Below are 25,092 nucleotides of genomic sequence, written 5' to 3' on the forward strand. Positions count from 1 at the left end.
TAGTAGTTATATTCTTGTATATAGGGGGCAGTATTCTAGTAGTTATATTCTTGTATATAGGGGGCAGTATTATAATAGTTATATTCTTGTATATAGGTGGCAGTATTATTGTAGTTATATTCTTGTATATAGGAGGCAGTATTATAGTAGTTATATTCTTGTATATAGGGGGCAGTATTATAGTAGTTATATTCTTGTATATAGGAGCAGTATTATAGTAGTTATATTCTTGTACATATGGGGCAGTATTATAGTAGTTATAGTCTTGTATATAGTGGCAGTATTATAGTAGTTATATTCTTGTATATAGGAGCAGTATTATAGTAGTTATATTCTTGTATATAGGAGCAGTATTATAGTAGTTATATTCTTGTATATAGGAGCAGTATTTTAGTAGTTATATTCTTGTATATAGGGGAAGTATTATAGTAGTTATATTCTTGTATATAGGGGGCAGTATTATAGTAGTTATATTCTTGTATATAGGAGGCAGTATTATAGTAGTTATATTCTTGTGTATATAGTGAGCAGTATTATAGTAGTTATATTCTTGTATATAGGAGCAGTATTATAGTAGTTATATTCTGGTATATAGCGGCAGTATTATAGTAGTTATATTCTTGTATATAGGGAGCAGTATTATAGTAGTTATATTCTTGTATATAGTGGGCAGTATTATAGTAGTTATATTCTTGTATATAGGAGCAGTATTATAGTAGTTATATTCTTGTATATAGGGGGCAGTATTCTAGTAGTTATATTCTTGTATATAGGAGCAGTATTATAGTAGTTATATTCTTGTATATAGGAGCAGTATTATAGTAGTTATATTCTTGTATATAGGAGGCAGTATTATAGTAGTTGTATTCTTGTATATAGGGGCAGTATTATAGTAGTTATATTCTTGTATATAGGGGCAGTATTATAGTAGTTATATTCTTGTATATAGGGGGCAGTATTATAGTAGTTATATTCTTGTATATAGGGGCAGTATTATAGTATTTATATTCTTGTATATAGGGAGCAGTATTATAGTAGTTATATTCTTGTATATAGGGGGCAGTATTATAGTAGTTATATTCTTGTATATAGGAGCAGTATTATAGTAGATATATTCTTGTATATAGGAGCAGTATTATAGTAGTTATATTCTTGTATATAGGGGGCAGTATTATAGTAGTTATATTCTTGTATATAGGAGCAGTATTATAGTAGATATATTCTTGTATATAGGAGCAGTATTATAGTAGTTATATTCCTGTATATAGAGGCAGTATTATAGTAGTTATATTCTTGTATATAGGGGCAGTATTATAGTAGTTATATTCTTGTATATAGGGGGCAGTATTCTAGTAGTTATATTCTTGTATATAGGGGGCAGTATTATAGTAGTTATATTCTTGTATATAGGGGGCAGTATTATAGTAGTTATATTCTTGTATATAGGAGCAGTATTATAGTAGTTATATTCTTGTATATAGGGGCAGTATTATAGTAGTTATATTCTTGTATATAGGGGCAGTATTATAGTAGTTATATTCTTGTATATAGGACCAGTATTATAGTAGTTATATTCTTGTATATAGGGAGCAGTATTATAGTAGTTATATTCTTGTATATAGGGGGCAGTATTATTAGTAGTTATATTCTTGTATATAGGGGGCAGTATTATAGTAGTTATATTCTTGTATATAGGAGCAGTATTATAGTAGTTATATTCTTGTATATAGGGGGCAGTATTATAGTAGTTATATTCTTGTATATAGGGACAGTATTATAGTAGTTATATTCTTGTATATAGGGGGCAGTATTATAGTAGTTATATTCTTGTATATAGGGGCAGTATTATAGTAGTTAGATTCTTGTATATAGGGGCAGTATTATAGTAGTTAGATTCTTGTATATAGGGGCAGTATTATAGTAGTTTTATTCTTGTATATAGGGGCAGTATTATAGTAGTTATATTCTTGTATATAAGGGGCAGTATTATAGTAGTTATATTCTTGTATATAGGGAGCAGTATTATAGTAGTTATATTATTGTATATAGGGGGCAGTATTATAGTAGTTATATTGTTGTATATAGGAGGCAGTATTATAGTAGTTATATTCTTGTAAATAGGTGGCAGTATTATAGTAGTTATATTCTTGTATATAGGGGGCAGTATTCTAGTAGTTATATTCTTGTAAATAGGGGGCAGTATTCTAGTAGTTATATTCTTGTATATAGGGGGCAGTATTATAGTAGTTATATTCTTGTATATAGGTGGCAGTATTATAGTAGTTATATTCTTGTATATAGAAGGCAGTATTATAGTAGTTATATTCTTGTATATAGGGGCAGTATTATAGTAGTTATATTCTTGTATATAGGGGGCAGTATTATAGTAGTTATATTCTTGTATATAGGAGCAGTATTATAGTAGTTATATTCTTGTATATAGGGGCAGTATTATAGTAGTTATATTCTTGTATATAGGGGCAGTATTATAGTAGTTATATTCTTGTATATAGGAGCAGTATTATAGTAGTTATATTCTTGTATATAGGGAGCAGTATTATAGTAGTTATATTCTTGTATATAGGGGGCAGTATTATTAGTAGTTATATTCTTGTATATAGAGGCAGTATTATAGTAGTTATATTCTTGTATATAGGGGCAGTATTATAGTAGTTATATTCTTGTATATAGGGGCAGTATTATAGTAGTTATATTCTTGTATATAGGAGCAGTATTATAGTAGTTATATTCTTGTATATAGGGGCAGTATTATAGTAGTTATATTCTTGTATATAGGGGCAGTATTATAGTAGTTATATTCTTGTATATAGGGGGCAGTATTATAGTAGTTATATTCTTGTATATAGGGGCAGTATTATAGTATTTATATTCTTGTATATAGGGGCAGTATTATAGTAGTTATATTCTTGTATATAGGGACAGTATTATAGTAGTTATATTCTTGTATATAGGGAGCAGTATTATAGTAGTTATATTCTTGTATATAGGGGGCAGTATTATAGTAGTTATATTCTTGTATATAGGGGGCAGTATTATAGTAGTTATATTCTTGTATATAGGAGCAGTAATATAGTAGATATATTCTTGTATATAGGAGCAGTATTATAGTAGTTATATTCTTGTATATAGGGGGCAGTATTATAGTAGTTATATTCTTGTATATAGGAGCAGTATTATAGTAGATATATTCTTGTATATAGGAGCAGTGTTATAGTAGTTATATTCCTGAATATAGAGGCAGTATTATAGTAGTTATATTCTTGTATATAGGGGGCAGTATTCTAGTAGTTATATTCTTGTATATAGGGGGCAGTATTATAGTAGTTATATTCTTGTATATAGGAGCAGTAATATAGTAGATATATTCTTGTATATAGGAGCAGTATTATAGTAGTTATATTCTTGTATATAGGGGGCAGTATTATAGTAGTTATATTCTTGTATATAGGAGCAGTATTATAGTAGATATATTCTTGTATATAGGAGCAGTGTTATAGTAGTTATATTCCTGAATATAGAGGCAGTATTATAGTAGTTATATTCTTGTATATAGGGGGCAGTATTCTAGTAGTTATATTCTTGTATATAGGGGGCAGTATTATAATAGTTATATTCTTGTATATAGGTGGCAGTATTATTGTAGTTATATTCTTGTATATAGGAGGCAGTATTATAGTAGTTATATTCTTGTATATAGGGGGCAGTATTATAGTAGTTATATTCTTGTATATAGGAGCAGTATTATAGTAGTTATATTCTTGTACATATGTGGCAGTATTATAGTAGTTATAGTCTTGTATATAGTGGCAGTATTATAGTAGTTATATTCTTGTATATAGGAGCAGTATTATAGTAGTTATATTCTTGTATATAGGAGCAGTATTATAGTAGTTATATTCTTGTATATAGGAGCAGTATTTTAGTAGTTATATTCTTGTATATAGGGGAAGTATTATAGTAGTTATATTCTTGTATATAGGGGGCAGTATTATAGTAGTTATATTCTTGTATATAGGAGGCAGTATTATAGTAGTTATATTCTTGTGTATATAGTGAGCAGTATTATAGTAGTTATATTCTTGTATATAGGAGCAGTATTATAGTAGTTATATTCTGGTATATAGCGGCAGTATTATAGTAGTTATATTCTTGTATATAGGGAGCAGTATTATAGTAGTTATATTCTTGTATATAGTGGGCAGTATTATAGTAGTTATATTCTTGTATATAGGAGCAGTATTATAGTCGTTATATTCTTGTATATAGGGGGCAGTATTATAGTAGTTATATTCTTGTATATAGGAGCAGTATTATAGTAGTTATATTCTTGTATATAGGGAGCAGTATTATAGTAGTTATATTCTTGTATATAGGGGCAGTATTATAGTAGTTATATTCTTGTATATAGGGGGCAGTATTATAGTAGTTATATTCTTGTATATAGGAGCAGTATTATAGTAGTTATATTCTTGTATATAGGGGCAGTATTATAGTAGTTATATTCTTGTATATAGGGGGCAGTATTATAGTAGTTATATTCTTGTATATAGGGGAAGTATTATAGTAGTTATATTCTTGTATATAGGGTGCAGTATTATAGTAGTCATATTCTTGTATATAGGAGTCAGTATTATAGTAGTTATATTCTTGTATATAGGGGCAGTATTATAGTAGTTATATTCTTGTATATAGGGGGCAGTATTATATTAGTTATATTCTTGTATATAGGGAGCAGTAATATAGTAGTTATATTCTTGTATATAGGGGGAAGTATTATAGTAGTTATATTCAGGTATATAGGGGCAGTATTATAGTAATTATATTCTTGTATATAGGAGTAGTATTATAGTAGTTATATTCTTGTATATAGGAGGCAGTATTATAGTAGTTATATTCTTGTATATAGGGAGCAGTATTATAGTAGTTATATTCTTGTATATAGGAGCAGTATTATAGTAGTTATATTCTTGTATATAGGGGGCAGTATTATAGTAGTTATACTCTTGTATATAGGGGCAGTATTATAGTAGTTATATTCTTGTATATAAGGGGTAGTATTATAGTAGTTATATTCTTGTATATAGGGGGCAGTATTATAGTAGTTATATTCTTGTATATAGGGGCAGTATTATAGTAGTTATATTCTTGTATATAGGGGCAGTATTATAGTAGTTATATTCTTGTATATAGGAGGAGTATTATAGTAGTTATATTCTTGTATATAGGGGGCAGTATTATAGTAGTTATATTCTTGTATATAGTGGCAGCATTATAGTAGTTATATTCTTGTATATAGGGAGAAGTATTATAGTAGTTATATTCTTGTATATAGGAGCAGTATTATAGTAGTTATATTCTTGTATATAGGGGCAGTATTATAGTTGTTATATTCTTGTATAAAGGAGCAGTATTATAGTAGTTATATTCTTATATATAGGAGGCAGTATTATAGTAGTTATATTCTTGTACATATGGGGCAGTATTATAGTAGTTATATTCTTATATATAGGGGCAGTATTATAGTAGTTATATTCTTGTATATAGGAGGCAGTATTATAGTAGTTATATTCTTGTATATAGGGGCAGTATTATAATAGTTGTATTCTTGTATAAAGGAGCAGTATTATAGTAGTTATATTCTTATATATAGGAGGCAGTATTATAGTAGTTATATTCTTGTACATATGGGGCAGTATTATAGTAGTTATATTCTTATATATAGGGGCAGTATTATAGTAGTTATATTCTTGTATATAGGGGCAGTATTATAGTAGTTATATTCTTGTATATAGGGGCAGTATTATAGTAGTTATTTTCTTGTATATAGGGGCAGTATTATAGTAGTTATATTCTTGTATATAGGGGCAGTATTATAGTAGTTATATTCTTGTATATAGGGGCAGTATTATAGTAGTTATATTCTTGTATATAAGGGTTAGTATTATAGTAGTTATATTCTTGTATATAGGGGGCAGTATTATAGTAGTTATATTCTTGTATATAGGGGCAGTATTATAGTAGTTATATTCTTGTATATAGGGGCAGTATTATAGTAGTTATATTCTTGTATATAGGGGCAGTATTATAGTAGTTATATTCTTGTATATAGGGAGCAGTATTATAGTAGTTATATTCTTGTATATAGGAGCAGTATTATAGTAGTTATATTCTTGTATATAGGGGCAGTATTATAGTAGTTATATTCTTGTATATAGGGGCAGTATTATAGTAGTTATATTCTTGTATATAAGGGGTAGTATTATAGTAGTTATATTCTTGTATATAGGGGGCAGTATTATAGTAGTTATATTCTTGTATATAGGGGCAGTATTATAGTAGTTATATTCTTGTATATAGGGGCAGTATTATAGTAGTTATATTCTTGTATATAGGGGCAGTATTAGGGCGGGTTCACACATGGCGGATTTTCACTTAAATTCCGCTGCGGACACTCCGCAGCGTTAATCCGCAGCGGAGCCGTTTCTCCATTGACTTTCACTTTAATTTCGCAGTGTTCGTTTACACGATGCGTACAATTCCGCTGCGGAGCATAGGCTGCGGAGCGGAATGTGGTGTCCGCAGCATGCTCTGTCTGTTGCGGAGCAGTGGCGGACTGGTTGCGGACTCATGGCGGAATTTCTCCATTGACTTCAATGGAGATTCTAAGTTCCGCAATGAAGTCCGCAGCTGTCATGCACATGTTATGTGTGGTGCGGAGCGTATTGGTTTTTTAACATGACATTTCTTCATTCTGGCTGGACCTATGTATTTCTAGGTCTACAGCCAGACTGAGGAAGTCAATGGGGCTCCCGTAATGACGGGAGCGTTGCTAGGAGACGTCAGTAAATAGTCACTGTCCAGGGTGCTGAAAGAGTTAAGCGATCGGCAGTAACTGTTTCTGCACCCGGGACAGTGACTACCGATCCCAATATACATGTATCTGTAAAAAAACATATAAGTTCATACTTACCGAGAACTCCCTGTTTCTGTCTCCAGTCCGGCCTCCCAGGATGACGTTTCAGTGGAAGTGACGGCTGCAGCCAATCACAGGCCAAGCACAGGCTGCAGCGGTCACATGGACTGGCGCGTCATCCAGGGAGGTCGGGCTGGATGCCGAAGGAGGGACGCGTCATCAAGACAACGGGCGGTAAGTATGAATTTCTTTTACTTTCACTAGGGAAAGTGCTGTCCCTTCTCTCTATCCTGCACTGATAGGGAGAAGGGAAGCACTTTTCCTGCAGTCCGCAGCGGCCAGTCCGCATCAATTTTCTGCACATTTTGTGCAGATCCGCAGCCGTAATCCGCAACCCGGATTAGGTGCGGCATTGATGCGGACAGTTGCGGAGGAATTCCGCCATGTGTGGTCATGCCCTTATAGTAGTTATATTCTTGTATATAGGGGCAGTATTATAGTAGTTATATAATTGTATATAAGGGGTAGTATTATAGTAGTTATATTCTTGTATATAGGGAGCAGTATTATAGTAGATATATTCTTATATATAGGGGCAGTATTATAGTAGTTATATTCTTGTATATAGGGGGCAGTATTATAGTAGTTATATTCTTGTATATAGGGGCAGTATTATAGTAGTTATATTCTTGTATATAGGGGCAGTATTATAGTAGTTATATTCTTGTATATAGGGGCAGTATTATAGTAGTTATATTCTTGTATATAGGGGCAGTATTATAGTAGTTATATTCTTGTATATAGGGGCAGTATTATAGTAGTTATATTCTTGTATATAGGGGCAGTATTATAGTAGTTATATTCTTGTACATAGGGGGCAGTATTATAGTAGTTATATTCTTGTATATAGGAGGCAGTATTATAGTAGTTATATTCTTGTATATTGGAGAAGTATTATAGTAGTTATATTCTTGTATATAGGAGCAGTATTATAGTAGTTATATTCTTGTATATAGGAGCAGTATTATAGTAGTTATATTCTTGTACATAGGGGGCAGTATTATAGTAGTTATATTCTTGTATATAGGGGCAGTATTACAGTAGTTATATTCTTGTATATAGGAGGCAGTATTAGAGTAGTTATATTCTTGTATATAGTGGCAGTATTATAGTAGTTATATTCTTGTATATAGGAGGCAGTATTATAGTAGTTATATTCTTGTATATAGGAGCAGTATTATAGTAGTTATATTCTTGTATATAGGGGCAGTATTATAGTAGTTATATTCTTGTATATAGGAGCAGTATTATAGTAGTTATATTCTTGTATATAGGGGCAGTATTATAGTAGTTATAATCTTGTATATAGAGGCAGTATTATAGTAGTTATATTCTTGTATATAGGGACAGTATTATAGTAGTTATATTCTTGTATATAGGAGGCAATATTATAGTAGTTATATTCTTGTATATAGGGGGCAGTATTATAGTAGTTAGATTCTTGTATATAGGGAGCAGTATTATAGTAGTTATATTCTTGTATATAGGACCAGTATTATAGTAGTTATATTCTTGTATATAGGGAGCAGTATTATAGTAGTTATATTCTTGTATATAGGGGCAGTATTATAGTAGTTATATTCTTGTATATAGGGGACAGTATTATAGTAGTTATATTCTTGTATATAGGAGCAGTATTATAGTAGTTATATTCTTGTATATAAGGGCAGTATTATAGTAGTTATATTCTTGTATATAGGGGGCAGTATTATAGTAGTTATATTCTTGTATATAGGAGCAGTATTATAGTAGTTATATTCCTGTATATCGGGGGCAGTATTATAGTAGTTATATTCTTGTATATAGGAGGCAGTATTATAGTAGTTATATTCTTGTATATAGGGGGCAGTATTATAGTAGTTTTATTCTTGTATATAGGGGCAGTATTATCGTAGTTATATTCTTGTATATAGGGGGCAGTATTATAGTAGTTATATTCTTGTATATAGGGGGCAGTATTATAGTAGTTATATTCTTGTATATAGGAGGCAGTATTATAGTAGTTTTATTCTTGTATATAGGGGCAGTATTATAGTAGTTATATTCTTGTATATAGGAGCAGTATTATAGTAGTTATATTCTTGTATATAGGGGCAGTATTATAGTAGTTATATTCTTGTATATAGGGGCAGTATTATAGTATTTATATTCTTGTATATAAGGGCAGTATTATAGTAGTTATATTCTTGTATATAGGGAGCAGTATTATAGTAGTTATATTCTTGTATATAGGAGGCAGTATTATAGTAGTTATATTCTTGTATATAGGGGGCAGTATTATAGTAGTTATATTCTTGTATATAGAGGCAGTATTATAGTAGTTATATTCTTGTATATAGGGGGCAGTATTATAGTAGTTATATTCTTGTATATAGGGGCAGTATTATAGTAGTTATATTCTTGTATATAGGAGGCAGTATTATAGTAGTTATATTCTTGTATATAGGGGGCAGTATTATAGTAGTTATATTCTTGTATATAGAGGCAGTATTATAGTAGTTATATTCTTGTATATAGGGGGCAGTATTATAGTAGTTATATTCTTGTATATAGGGGCAGTATTATAGTAGTTATATTCTTGTATATAGGAGGCAGTATTAGTCGTTATATTCTTGTATATAGGTGGCAGTATTATAGTAGTTATATTCTTGTATATAGGGGGCAGTATTATAGTAGTTATATTCTTGTATATAGGAGCAGTATTATAGTAGTTATATTCTTGTATATAGGGGCAGTATTATAGTAGTTCTAGCTGCTTCGGGGACATTAATGTAAGTAGTGTCTGGAGCTGTTGAAGTTCTGGTGTGGAACGATCGGTCACCAGGTAATAAAGGTTGATGTATCCTGGGGCTGCACTATAGACTGACCTGTCACCCAGATCATGTGTAGAGAGTTCTGCCATATGGTCTGGTCTCTGCCTTCATATATATCGTGCCTTCTCTCCATGATTAAGGACTCCACCAGGAGAAATACCAGGAACCACAAGTAGGAGGCCGAGTGAAGAAGAAACTTTATGACTGGAATCTTCAGAATTTTTCCCACCTACATAATTAATTTTAAAAAATAAAAATAAAAATTTTCACGTAGAGGTTTGGAGGCTTTAACACTTAAATCCTCATCACATAAAGTGCCGATGTCATGTGGAAGTTGTATTTGGAGGTAAGTTTACTATAGAGCTGCTTCCTCCTGACTACAAGCTTAGGATCATTTATTATTGTAATAAAAGCTCTCACAGGAAGATATTAGGACAGAACAAAGTGGAAAAGCCCTTTAAATAAAATTGTACATGTAGTACCTGCTTTTATCCTGTAGAGGTACAAGTGAGTCTTACATGTAAACTAAGCCATATCATAGTCGTATGCAGATATGATGTACTTAGTTCGCCCCCTGCTGGTTATATTCATGTACTGTATGTTGTTTTGCATTTTGCAGCAGAATTCTACCCCCAAAAATTAAAAAATTTATTATGTTTTTTTGACACTTTGTACATATCAGCGGGATGTGGAGTCAGGGCCATGCCTTGGTTTCACAGTGGCATTGATTTTTTTTAAATAGTTTTTTTCTTATGTCCTAAAATATAGAAACATTTTTACTACAGAATTATATTTATTATTAGGTTTTTTTTTCGTACAGTGGGTGACGTGGGGGTGGGGCACTGATTTCTTATACCACCTCTATCCCTTAGACAGTACTGAGGAGCTATCAGTGGGTAAACATGACCTGTAAAGTCATTGGTTGATCCAGAGGGGGTTCAAAATAATAATATTATAATCTTGTATATATAATTTTCTGCTTACCTTAGACTTGGGGGCCAACCAGTAGATGAGGCACAAGAAGGGCATGGTGAGGAAGATGGCACAGGCAACGAAGATCTTCCAGATGGTGTTGCTGCCCCTCCAGCCCGATAATTTCCCGCTCCAGATAGAGGACAGGACTTGCTGGCAGATGGGATGAGCCACAAACTGGTGGAGAAGGATGAAGGACACCATTATAAATACCCCACGGTATAGTGTTTCTACACTAGAGGGCAGAGCGGAGCCTGGTGCAGATTATGGAAGAGTCTGAGGGGGCTCCGTAAAGCACAAATTGTCTCATCGACATCATTTCACAGGTGAAATCTACACCTAATGTTAAGTCTTGTTTTATACTCCATTCACATTCAAAGCTGCATTCAAAATTCCGTTGACTGCCAATTAGAATCTGTCAACATAGGTGAGCTGAAATCCTATAATGTTCTGCACTCAGGAATATTGCATTATAAGACCATCAGAATTGTGAATGCAGCTTTGCATGTGACTGGAGTATAACCATTGAAATCAGAATAAGATAAAAATGGAGATTCCAGCAAAGTGATCGTGCCTGAAAGTGGGACCCTACTGAATTTAGGGGCGCTCCAGTCCATGCAGGTTCCTGTATATAGAGTCCGTGCAGGTCCCTGTATATAGAGCAGGTTACCCGCTTCTGGTTATGGTGCACAGCGAGCCGCAGCCGGGCCAGGTTGGGGATTCCCTCCTCGAACGTCTGGTTGTCCATCTCTTCTTCGTCGCTGTCATCTCCACAGTCATTGAGGACGGCGGTGACTTCACTCTGATTACGACACATTCCCAGCAGCTCCACCGCAAACTCCTGAGACAGGTCCTCCAGGCTCAGGTACTCGGGCTGCAGGGATCACAGGACAGTGCACTTTATGGAGGGACATTCAATGTTTATCTTTTTCTGCGAATTTTAAATCCAGATGGAGCCATTTGTTGGGGTTAATACTTTATATCAGAGATGACTAGAGAAGCGCCATTCCTGACACTCCCCAACCCCATACACTACACACAAGCCATGCTGCATTATATGAAACAAGAACATCTGATATAACGTATTATATGCTGGTACTGCTGTTCAATGACAGCCGCTCCTATTTCTCCTTCCATCTAATGTCTGATAGCTGCCATCAAGGCAGGACTAAAAACGTACGTGCATTCCAGTTCTGATATTACTCCGGATCTACACGCTGTCTTCCGGGGCATTGAGCACAGCACGAGACTTTAACCCTTTTACTGCTGACACAATTTCACACTTCTGACCTTCACAAATCAAGCAAATTCTAAAATAAAAAATATCCTATTATACCGCCCAAATCCAGCGCTGCATGCAGGGGAGGTTTCCAGTTGCCCCTAAAGCCCCCTGTGACTCCTGGCGCCTTATTCTTTTTATTGTCGCCTGCGTCTCTCCCCCGCCTCTTCTTGACTCCGGTGATGGCTGATGTCGGTGCAGGGCAGCCTGGCGTAGTGCGGTGGGGAGCAGTGAGCTCCCTGCCATGCAGAGCGTCCACACAGCCGAGGCAATAACGGCGAGAAGATACTGGATATGATGCTCCACGCGGAGGGGTGAAGGCCACCGCTTGATGTGTGGGATGGGGGAAAGCCCACGTGGCTAGGGACCATCTAGGGCCAGTATTCAACCCCTTTATTTCGACACAGTCCCGCAATCCCCTGGTCTTTACGCTATAAGTAGTGGTCTGCACATATCCACTAGAGTAGCCTTTTATATTCGAGCTTGTAATGTAAAGGGCTCGGCTTCTGGATACGTGCAGACCACTACTCGTGATGTAAAAACCAGGGGGAGCGTGGCCAAAATAACTTGTAGAAGTTACGCTTTTGGAAACTCCTCTTTAAAAAAACGGCGTTTGCCCCAGATGCCCCATTGTAATAATGCCATCCAGTAGTTACACTCATGAGCGCCTTCACGCAACGTCACATCAAAGTATAATGTATAAAAAATGTATAAAAACTTCTGTGTGGCTGAAGGTGCGACCCTGGCGCAGCCTGCGACTCACGACACCTCTGAATATAAAGGTATAAGATGTCTGGGGGTCACACATGTCCCTTATGTCTACACAGAACCCCCAGAACTGGAGACCAAAGACTATCAGAGATCCAGATGCTGCAGAGTCCAGACACGTCCTGATGAGGTGAGGGGGAGGGGGATTACACGTGTACCCCCATAGTAGAAAGCAGACTCCCCCCTAAATGTGACAATAAGAAAGCACATATCCTCCCAGGGGGCGATAACATCAAGAGCGGCTCCTGTATCCCCGTTCCTGGGGTGATTGGCGGCTGTACAGTGGAGAGATGATATTATAACCGTGTCCCTGGCAGTCAAAGGGTCAAAACAACTACCAGGGTCTGTAGCACTAAACCACTGCACACCAGGGACTAGTACACTAAACCACTGCACACCAGGGACTAGTACACTAAACCACTGCACACCAGGGACTAGTACACTAAACCACTGCACACCAGGGACTAGTACACTAAACCACTGCACACCAGGGACTAGTACACTAAACCACTGCACACCAGGGACTAGTACACTAAACCATTAAACACCAGGGACTAGGACACTAAACCACTGCACACCAGGGACTAGTACACTAAACCATTAAACACCAGGGACTAGGACACTAAACCACTGCACACCAGGGACTAGGACACTAAACCATTGAACACCAGGGACTAGGACACTAAACCACTGTACACCAGGGATTGGACACTAAACCACTGTACACCAGGGACTAGGACACTAAACCACTGCACACCAGGGACTAGGACACTAAACCACTGTACACCAGGGACTAGTACACTAAACCATTGAACACCAGGGACTAGGACACTAAACCACTGCACACCAGGGACTAGGACACTAAACCATTAAACACCAGGGACTAGGACACAACCACTGCACACCAGGGACTAGGACACTAAACCATTGAACACCAGGGACTAGGACACTAAACCACTGTACACCAGGGACTAGGACACTAAACCACTGCACACCAGGGACTAGGACACTAAACCACTGTACACCAGGGACTAGGACACTAAACCACTGCACACCAGGGACTAGGACACTAAACCATTGCACACCAGGGACTAGGACACTAAACCATTGCACACCAGGGACTAGGACACTAAACCATTGAACACCAGGGACTAGGACACTAAACCACTGCACACCAGGGACTAGGACACTAAACCATTGAACACCAGGGACTAGGACACTAAACCACTGTACACCAGGTACTAGGACACTAAACCACTGTACACCAGGGACTAGGACACTAAACCACTGCACACCAGGGACTAGGACACTAAACCACTGCACACCAGGGACTAGGACACTAAACCACTGCACACCAGGGACTAGGCCACTAAACAATTGAACACCAGGGACTAGGACACTAAACCACTGTACAACATGGACTAGGACACTAAACCATTGAACACCAGGGACTAGGACACTAAACCATTGAACACCAGGGACTAGGACACTAAACCACTGTACACCAGGTACTAGGACCCTAAACCACTGTACACCAGGGACTAGGACATAAAACCACTGCACACCAGGCACTAGGACACTAAACCACTGCACACCAGGGACTAGGACATAAACCATTGCACACCAGGGACTAGGACACTAAACCACTGCACACCAGGGACTAGGACACTAAACCACTGCACACCAGGGACTAGGACACTAAACAATTGAACACCAGGGACTAGGACACTAAACCACTGCACACCAGGGACTAGGACACTAAACAATTGAACACCAGGGACCAGGACACTAAACCACTGCACACCAGGGACCAGGGCACTAAACCACTGAACAAGAGGGTCTGTAGCACTAAACCATTGAACACTAGGGGCTAGGACATAAAACCACTGCACACCAGTGACTAGGACACTAAACCACTGCACACCAGGGACCAGGGCACTAAACCACTGAGCACCAGGGTCTATAGCACTAAACCATTGAACACCAGGGACTAGGACATAAACCACTGCACACCAGGGATTAGGACACTAAACCACTGCACACCAGGGACTAGGACACTGAACCATTGCACACCAGGGACTAGGACACTAAACCACTGCACACCAGGGACTAGGACACTAAACCACTGCAAACCAGGGACTAGGACACTAAACCACTGCACACCAGGGACTAGGACGCTAAACCACTGTACACCAGGGACTAGGACACTAAACCACTGTACACCAGGGACTAGAACACTAAACCATAGAACACCAGGGACTAGGACATAAAACCACTGCACACCAGGGACCAGGACACTAAACAACTGTACACACGGGACTAGGACATAAACAACTGCACACCAGGGATTAGGACACTAAACTATTGAACCCCAGGGACTAAGACACTAAACCACTGCACACCATGGACTAGGACATGAAACCACTGCACACCAGGGACCAGGACACTAAACCACTGCACACCAGGGACTAGGACACTAAACAATTGAACACCAGGGACTAGGACACTAAACCACTGTTCACCAGGGACTAGGACACTAAACCACTGTACACCAGGTACTAGGACACTAAACCACTGCACACCAGGGACTAGGACGCTAAACCACTGTACACCAGGGACCAGGGCACTAAACCACTGAGCACCAGGGACTACGACACTAAACCACTCCACACCAGGGGCTAGGACATAAAACCACTGCACACCAGGGACTAGGACACTAAACCACTGAGCACCAGGGTCTATAGCACTAAACCATTGAACACCGGGGACTAGGACATAAACCACTGCACACCAGGGACTAGGACACTAAACCACTGCACACCAGGGACTAGGACACTGAACCATTGCACACCAAGGACTAGGACACTAAACCATTGAACACCAGGGACTAGGACACTAAACCACTGCACACCAGGGACTCGGACACTAAACCACTGCACACCAGGGACTAGGACACTAAACCACTGCACACCAGGGACTAGGACACTAAACAATTGAACACCAGGGACTAGGACACTAAACCACTGTACACCAGGGACTAGGACACTAAACCACTGTACACCAGGGACTAGGACACTAAACCACTGTACACCAGGGACTAGGACACTAAACCACTGTACACCAGGTACTAGGACACTAAACCACTGTACACCAGGGACTAGGACATAAAAACACTGCACACCAGGCACTAGGACACTAAACCACTGTACACCAGGGACTAGGACACTAAACCACTGCACACCAGGGACTAGGACGCTAAACCACTGTACACCAGGGACTAGGACACAACCACTGTACACCAGGGACTAGGACACTAAACCACTGTACACCAGGTACTAGGACACTAAACCACTGCACACCAGGACACTAAACCACTGTACACCAGGGACTAGGACACTAAACCACTGCACACCAGGGACTAGGACGCTAAACCACTGTACACCAGGGACTAGGACACTAAACCACTGTACACCAGGGACTAGAACACTAAACCATAGAACACCAGGGACTAGGACATAAAACCACTGCACACCAGGGACCAGGACACTAAACCACTGCACACCAGGGACCAGGGCACTAAATCAAGGAACAGGGACTAGGACACTAAACCACTGCACACCAGGGGCTAGGACATAAAACCACTGCTCACCAGGGACCAGGGCACTAAACCACTGAACACCAGGGTCTATAGCACTAAACCATTGAACACCAGGGACTAGGACATAAACCACTGCACACCAGGGACTAGGACACTAAACAACTGCACACCAGGGATTAGAACACTAAACCATTGAACCCCAGGGACTAAGACACTAAACCACTGCACACCAGGGACCAGGACACTAAACCACTGCCCACCAGGGACCAGGACACTAAACCACTGCCCACCAGGGACCAGGACACTAAACCACTGAACACCAGAGTCTGTAGCACTAAACCATTGAACACCAGGGACTAAGACACTAAACCACTGCACACCATGGACTAGGACACTAAACCATTGAACACCAGGGACTAGGACACTAAACCATTGAACACCAGAGACTAGGACACTAAACCACTGCACACCAGGGACCAGGACACTAAACCACTGCACACCAGGGACTAGGACACTAAACCACTGCACACCAGGGACTAGGACACTAAACCACTGCACACCAGGGACTTCACTCTGTAGATAAATGCCCTAATATGACACTTCTTATGTCCCAATACACATTTAGACGACGTTCAGCAATTTTGTGAGTAGTCGTCTATCAGCAGCAGCAGAAGAAGCAGATAAATGTTCTCCCAGCAACAACCACAGGTCGCAGCTATAATATCTGTTCTGCTAGAAATGAGAGCGACCTGGAAGAATTTTACTACCACAAACCTTAAACTCCGGCTCTTTTCTTGACAGTCTCTTAAGTTCCCGGCTCAGCTTGAACGCTCTCAACATGGCGTCTTCACTCGCAATAGACAGGTAGGCCCTGCTGGCCATTCCTTTGTATGTGTTGATCCGAGAAAGTGAGAACTTGAGGAGGTCGTACTTGCGCCCATTGCTGCACTCCAGACAGGCGCAGGATATCTTGTGCGGTGTGGTGATCACATGCCCTTTCTTCATAAGCATCTCCACAATTTCATAGAGGTCCTTCTCGCAGGCCAAGGTGAGCGGGGTTACGCCAGGAGCAAAGCGGGAGTTGTCAATGGAGTTGTCAAAGAAAGCCATTGAGAATGACTTGATATCCATCTTCAGCCCTTTCTCTTGGTCCAATCGATCCAGTAACATTTTAACCACATGCGGTTGGTTGGTGTCGACAGCTACTAAGAGCGCCTCATGTATCTGTCTGAAGTCAAACTTCACACAATGCAACAGGGTCTTCATGATTTCCTCATTCCCTGTACGAATGGAGAGATTAAGAGCCTCCCGCCATGATCGGTCTTCACTGTCGTCCAGCTGGCGCAGGATCCCGTCACTAACCTGCAGAAGCTGCTGCACCTGCGGGAGATTCCCATCATGGATAGCATTGATAAGAGTTACTGGGAACTTGAGCTTCTTATTGACGATTTCTCTCCAATTAGCTTGCTAAGAAAATAGAAAGTAAGAAATGGATTATATACCATCAACAGAAACAATATACAGGATACAAATATATATATAATCTAATGTGTAAGAATTACTATAACACTGGCCCTATATATACAAGAATATAACTACTATAATACTGCCCCTATATACAAGAATATAACTACTATAATACTGCTCCTATATACAAGAATATAACTACTATAATACTGCCCCCTATATACAAGAATATAACTAGTATAATACTGCCCCCTATATACAAGAATATACCTACTATAATACTGCTCCTATATATAAGAATATAACTACTATAATACTGTTCCTATATACAAGACTATAACTACTATAATACTGCCCCTATATACAAGAATATAACTACTGTAATACTGCCCCTATATACAAGAATATAACTACTATAATACTGCTCCTATATATAAGAATATAACTACTATAATACTGCCCATATATACAAGAATATAACTACTATAATACTGTCCCTATATACAAGAATATAACTACTATAATACTGCCCCTATATACACGAATATAACTACTATAATACTGCTCCTATATACAAGAATATAACTACTATACTACTGCCCCTATATACAAGAATATAACTACTATAATACTGCCCCCTATATACAAGAATATAACTACTATACTACTGCCCCTATATACAAGAATATAACTACTATAATACTGCTTCTATATACCAGAATATAACTACTATAATACCGCCCCTATATACAAGAATATAACTACTATAATACTGCCCCCTATATACAAGAATATAACTACTATAATACTGCTCCTATATACAAGAATATAACTACAATAATACTGCTCCTATATACAAGAATATAACTACTATAATACTGCCCCTATATACAAGAATATAACTACTATAATACTGCCCCCTATATACAAGAATATAACTACTATAATACTGCTCCTATATACAAGAATATAACTACTATAATACTGCCCCTATATACAAGAATATAACTACTATAATACTGCTCCTATATACAAGAATATAACTACTATAATACTCCCTCTATATACAAGAATATAACTACTATAATACTGCCCCTATATACAAGAATATAACTACTATAATACTGCTCCTATATACAAGAATATAACTACTATAATACTGCTCCCTATATACAAGAATATAACTACTATAATACTGCTCCTATATACAAGAATATAACTACTATAATACTGCCCCTATATACAAAAATATAACTACTATAATACTGCCCCTATATACAAGAATATAAGTACTATAATACTGCGCCTATATACAAGAATATAACTACTATAATACTGCTTCTATATACAAGAATATAACTACTATAATACTGCCCCTATATACAAGAATATAACTACTATAATACTGCTCCTATATACAAGAATATAACTACTATAATACTGCCCCCTATATACAAGAATATAACTACTATAATACTGCCCCTATATACAAGAATATAAGTACTATAATACTGCGCCTATATACAAGAATATAACTACTATAATACTGCCCCTATATACAAGAATATAACTACTATAATACTGCCCCCTATATACAAGAATATAACTACTATAATACTGCCTCTATATACAAGAATATAACTACTATAATACTGCCTCTATATACAAGAATATAACTACTATAATACTGCCCCTATATACAAAAATATAACTACTATAATACTGCCCCTATATACAAGAATATAACTACGATAATACTGCCCCCTATATACAAGAATATAACTACTATAATACTGCCCCCTATATACAAGAATATAACTACTATAATACTGCCCCTATATACAAGAATATAACTACTATAATACTGCCCCCTATATACAAGAATATAACTACTATAATACTGCTCCTATATACAAGAATATAACTACTATAATACTGCAACCTATATACAAGAATATAACTACTATAATACTGCTCCTATATACAAGACTATAACTACTATAATACTGCCCCCTGTATACAAGAATATAACTACTATAATACTGCCCCTATATACAAGAATATAACTACTATATTACTGCCACTATATACAAGAATATAACTACTATAATACTGCCCCTATATACAAGAATATAACTACTATAATACTGCTCCTATATACAAGACTATAACTACTATAATACTGCCCCCTGTATACAAGAATAGAACTACTATAATACTGCCTCTATATACAAGAATATAACTACTATAATACTGCCCCCTATATATAAGAATATAACTACTATAATACTGCTCCTATATACAAGAATATAAATACTATAATACTACCCCCTATATACAAGAATATAACTACTATAATACTGCCCCCTATATACAAGAATATAACTACTATAATACTGCCTCCTATATACAAGAATATAACCACTATAATACTGTCCCTATATACAAGAATATAACTACTATAATACTGCTCCTATATACAAGAATATAACTACTATAATACTGCCCCTATATACAAGAATATAACTACTATAATACTGCCCCTATATACAAGAATATAACTACTATAATACTGCCCATATATACAAGAATATAACTACTATAATACTGCCCCTGTATACAAGAATATAACTACTATAATACTGCCCCCTATATACAAGAATAGAACTACTATAATACTGCCCCTATATACAAGAATATAACTACTATAATACTGCCCCTATATACAAGAATATAACTACTATTATACTGCCCCCTATATACAAGAATATAACTACTATACTACTGCCCCTATATACAAGAATATAACTACTATAATACTGCCCCTAAATACAAGAATATAACTACTATAATACTGCCCCTATATACAAGAATATAACTACTATAATACTGCTCTTATATACAAGAATATAACTACTATAATACTGCCCCTATATACACGAATATAACCACTGTAATACTGCCCCTATATACACGAATATAACAACTATAATACTGCCCCTATATACAAGATTATAACTACTATAACACTGCCTCTATATAGAAGAATATAACTACTATAATACTGCCCCCTATATACAAGAATATAACTACTATAATACTGCCCCCTATATACAAGAATATAACTACTATAATACTGCCCCTATATACAAGAATATAACTAATATAATACTGCTCCTATATACAAGAATATAACTACTATAGTACTGCTCCTATATACAGGAATATAACTACTATAATACTGCTCCTATATACAAGAATATAAATACTATAATACTGCTCCTATATACAAGAATGTAACTACTATAATACTGCCACTATATACAGGAATATAACTACTATAATACTGCTCCTATATACAAGAATATAACTACTTTAATACTGCTCCTATATACAAGAATGTAACTACTATAATACTGCCCCCTATATACAAGAATATAACTACTATAATACTGCTCCTATATACAAGAATATAACTACTATAATACTACCCCTATATACAAGAATATAACTACTATAATACTGCTCCTATATACAAGAATATAACTACTATAATACTGCCCCTATATACAAGAATAAAAATACTATAATACTGCTCTTATATACAAGAATATAACTACTATAATACTGCCTCTATATACAAGAATATAACTACTATGATACTGCCCCCTATATACAAGATTATAACTGTTATGGCAGGAAGGAGGTGAAGGGAACAAGTGAGCCCTAATCTACCCACTGCCCTGTCCCTGCCTACTTGCAACGACCCGTCCTAGGCGACGGGGTACAACTTGGCGGCGGTCCCTACGCTGACTAAGTGCAAGGGGATACAAACAGGGAACAAGCAAGGGAAGGGGCAGTAGCCCACGGAACACCGTGAGGAAACGGAGTGGTGAACGAGCCAGTCAGGAACAGGATGTAGTGGAGTATACAAACGCAGAACACGGAGCAGGAAGCAAGCCAGGGGCAGAGCGAAGCAGGATAAGCGGGAACTGAAGCAAGGCAGAAGCACGGCAGAAGCAGGCTGGAGCAAGGCAGCAGTGGGGCAAGGAATCCAAGAAGAATAACAAGCAATGAGGAAGAGAAAACGGCAGGTATAAATGGACAGGGGGCGGAGCTAACTCCGACTGACCAGGCCGCGATAGGCTCTCACACTCCTGAGCCTGCCACCCTGATTGGTGTGAGCTGGTGTCAGTCTAAGAGGTCTGGCCTCAGGTGTCGACTGATTAATCCTGGGAGTATCCACAGACGTAGTGCCTGGCAGATCCTTTACAGTACTCCCCCTTTTATGAGGGGCCACCGGACCCTTACTAAGAGGACCCGGTTTAGTGGGGAAGAGAAGGTGGAACCTCCTGACCAATACCCCAGCGTGAACATCTCGAGCAGGTACCCAAGTCCTCTCCTCCGGCCCGTATCCTCTCCAATGGACCAGGTACTGGAGGGAGCCCTGGATCATCCTACTGTCCACTATCTTGGCCACCTCGAATTCCACCCCCTCAGGGGTGAGAACGGGAACAGGAGGTTTCCTCGAGGGGGACCAGGACGGGGAGCAGCGTTTAAGGAGGGAGGCATGAAAGACGTCGTGTATGCGAAAGGATGGGGGCAGCTCCAGACGGAAGGATACAGGGTTGAGGACTTCAATGACCTTATAAGGCCCAATAAATCGGGGAGCAAACTTCCTGGACGGGACCTTAAGGCGCAAGTTCCTAGACGACAACCACACCAGATCCCCGACGACAAACCGGGGGTTAGCAGAACGTCTTCTATCAGCCTGAATCTTTTGTACGCTCTGGGACGCCTCTAGGTTCTTCTGAACCTGGGCCCAGACTGTGCACAGTTCCCGATGAACGTCCTCTACCTCTGGATTATTGGAACAACCAGGAGAAACGGAGGAGAACCTTGGATTAAACCCGAAATTACAGAAAAACGGGGAGACCCCTGACGAGTTACTGACCCGGTTATTCAGGGAAAATTCGGCGAGGGGAAGGAATGAGACCCAATCAAATTGACAGTCAGAGATGAAACACCTTAAATATTGTTCCAGGGATTGATTAGTCCTTTCCGTTTGGCCATTAGTTTCGGGATGGAAGGCGGAGGAGAAGGACAGATCAATCTCCAACTTTTTACAAAAAGCTCTCCAAAATAAGGAAACAAATTGTACCCCTCTGTCAGAAATGATATTGACTGGGGCCCCATGGAGACGCAAAATGTGTTTAACAAACAAAGAAGCTAACGTCTTGGCGTTAGGTAGTTTCTTAAGGGGCACAAAGTGGCACATCTTGCTGAAGCGGTCTACTACCACCCACACCACCGACTTGCCCTGAGATGGAGGCAAATCGGTGATAAAATCCATGGAGATATGGGTCCAAGGTCTCTGGGGAATGGGCAAAGAACGTAGTAAGCCCGCAGGTCGGGACCTAGGGGTCTTGGACCTAGCACAAACCTCACAAGCGGCGACGTAAGCCCTAACGTCTTTAGGCAACCCAGGCCACCAATAGTTTCTGGTAATGAGGTGTTTGGTACCCAAGATGCCAGGATGACCAGATAGTGCGGAGTCATGGTTTTCCCTGAGTACCCTTAGCCGGTATTGCAGGGGGACAAACAGCTTGTCCCCAGGGAGGTTCCCGGGAGCTGAACCTTGATCAGCCGCAATGTCAGAGGCTAAATCAGAATCAGTGGCAGAAACGATTATACCAGGGGGTAAAATACAAGCAGGATCCTCCTCAGAAGGAGGATTGGCCATGAAACTACGTGACAGTGCATCAGCCTTAATATTTTTGGACCCAGCCCTATAGGTAACCAAGAAGTTAAATCTGGTAAAGAATAGCGCCCATCGAGCTTGTCTAGGATTAAGCCTCCGGGCAGATTCTAGGAAAACCAGATTCTTGTGATCCGTAAGGACCGTTACCTGGTGTCTGGCCCCCTCCAGGAAGTGACGCCACTCTTCAAAAGCCCATTTAATGGCTAAAAGTTTGCGGTTGCCAATATCATAGTTACTCTCTGTGGGCGAAAACTTCCTAGAGAAGTAAGCACAGGGGCGGAGATGGGTGAGGGAGCTGGTACCCTGGGACAAGACGGCCCCCACTCCCACCTCGGACGCGTCAACCTCCACAATAAATGGCTCCCTTTGGTTGGGCTGAACCAGCACGGGGGCCGAGATAAAGCACTTCTTGAGGGTCTCAAAAGCCTGGACGGCCTCAGGAGGCCAGTGGAGGACATCAGCACCCTTGCGAGTGAGGTCCGTAAGAGGCTTAGCGACGACCGAGAAGTTGGCAATAAATCTCCTGTAATAGTTAGCGAACCCCAAAAAACACTGTAGCGCCTTCAGGGAGGCAGGTTGGACCCATTCCGCCACAGCCTGAACCTTGGCAGGGTCCATGCGGAATTCATGAGGAGTGAGGATTTGACCCAAAAATGGTATCTCCTGTACCCCAAACACACATTTTTCGGTTTTCGCAAACAGATTATTTTCCCGGAGGACCTTCCTGACATGCTCTACGTGGGAGGACTAGTCCTTGGAAAACACCAGTATGTCATCAAGGTACACTACAAGAAAGTTTCCCAGGTAATCTCTCAGAATTTCATTAATAAAATTCTGGAAGACGGCAGGGGCATTACACAACCCAAAGGGCATGACCAGGTATTCGAAATGACCTTCGGGCGTGTTGAACGCAGTCTTCCACTCATCCCCCTCTTTGATGCGGATAAGGTTATATGCCCACCGTAGATCGAACTTAGAGAACCATTGGGCCCCCTGAACCTGATTAAAAAGATCCGGAATCAAAGGAAGGGGATACTGGTTCCTTACTGTGACCTTATTCAAGTTCCGATAGTCAATGCACGGCCTAAGACCACCATCCTTCTTCCCCACGAAGAAGAAGTCAGCACCTACAGGAGAAGTCGAGGGGCGAATGAAACCCTTGGCCAGGCATTCTTGGATATACTCCCTCATAGCTTCACGTTCAGGACATGAAAGATTAAATATCCTACCCTTAGGAAGCTTAGCACCAGGTACCAAATCGATGGTGCAATCGTAATCTCTATGAGGGGGCAACACCTCGGAGGCCTCCTTAGAAAACACATCAGCGAAGTCCTGAACGAACTCAGGTAGCGTGTTTACCTCCTCCCGGGGAGAAATAGAGTTAACCGAAAGACATGACGTCAGGCATTCATTAACCCATTTGGTAAGCTCCCCAGTATT

General features: G+C 38.7%; 1 protein-coding gene across 1 annotated transcript in view; it reads right to left on the bottom strand.

Annotated features, from left to right (window-relative positions):
• Positions 1 to 25,092, bottom strand: part of LOC142740326 (short transient receptor potential channel 2-like) — a 66,078-nt gene that overhangs the window by 21,147 nt on the left and 19,839 nt on the right. The window contains exons 2-5 of the mRNA XM_075849873.1: positions 17,199 to 17,891; positions 11,450 to 11,653; positions 10,792 to 10,956; positions 9,862 to 10,036 (exon numbers count right to left, since the gene is read on the bottom strand). Of these exons, the coding sequence (XP_075705988.1) occupies positions 9,862 to 10,036; positions 10,792 to 10,956; positions 11,450 to 11,653; positions 17,199 to 17,891 (1,237 nt within the window). The remainder of the gene's footprint in view (positions 1 to 9,861; positions 10,037 to 10,791; positions 10,957 to 11,449; positions 11,654 to 17,198; positions 17,892 to 25,092) is intronic.

Source organism: Rhinoderma darwinii, chromosome 2 (genome assembly GCF_050947455.1).
Source record: "Rhinoderma darwinii isolate aRhiDar2 chromosome 2, aRhiDar2.hap1, whole genome shotgun sequence".
NCBI lineage: Eukaryota > Metazoa > Chordata > Amphibia > Anura > Rhinodermatidae > Rhinoderma > Rhinoderma darwinii.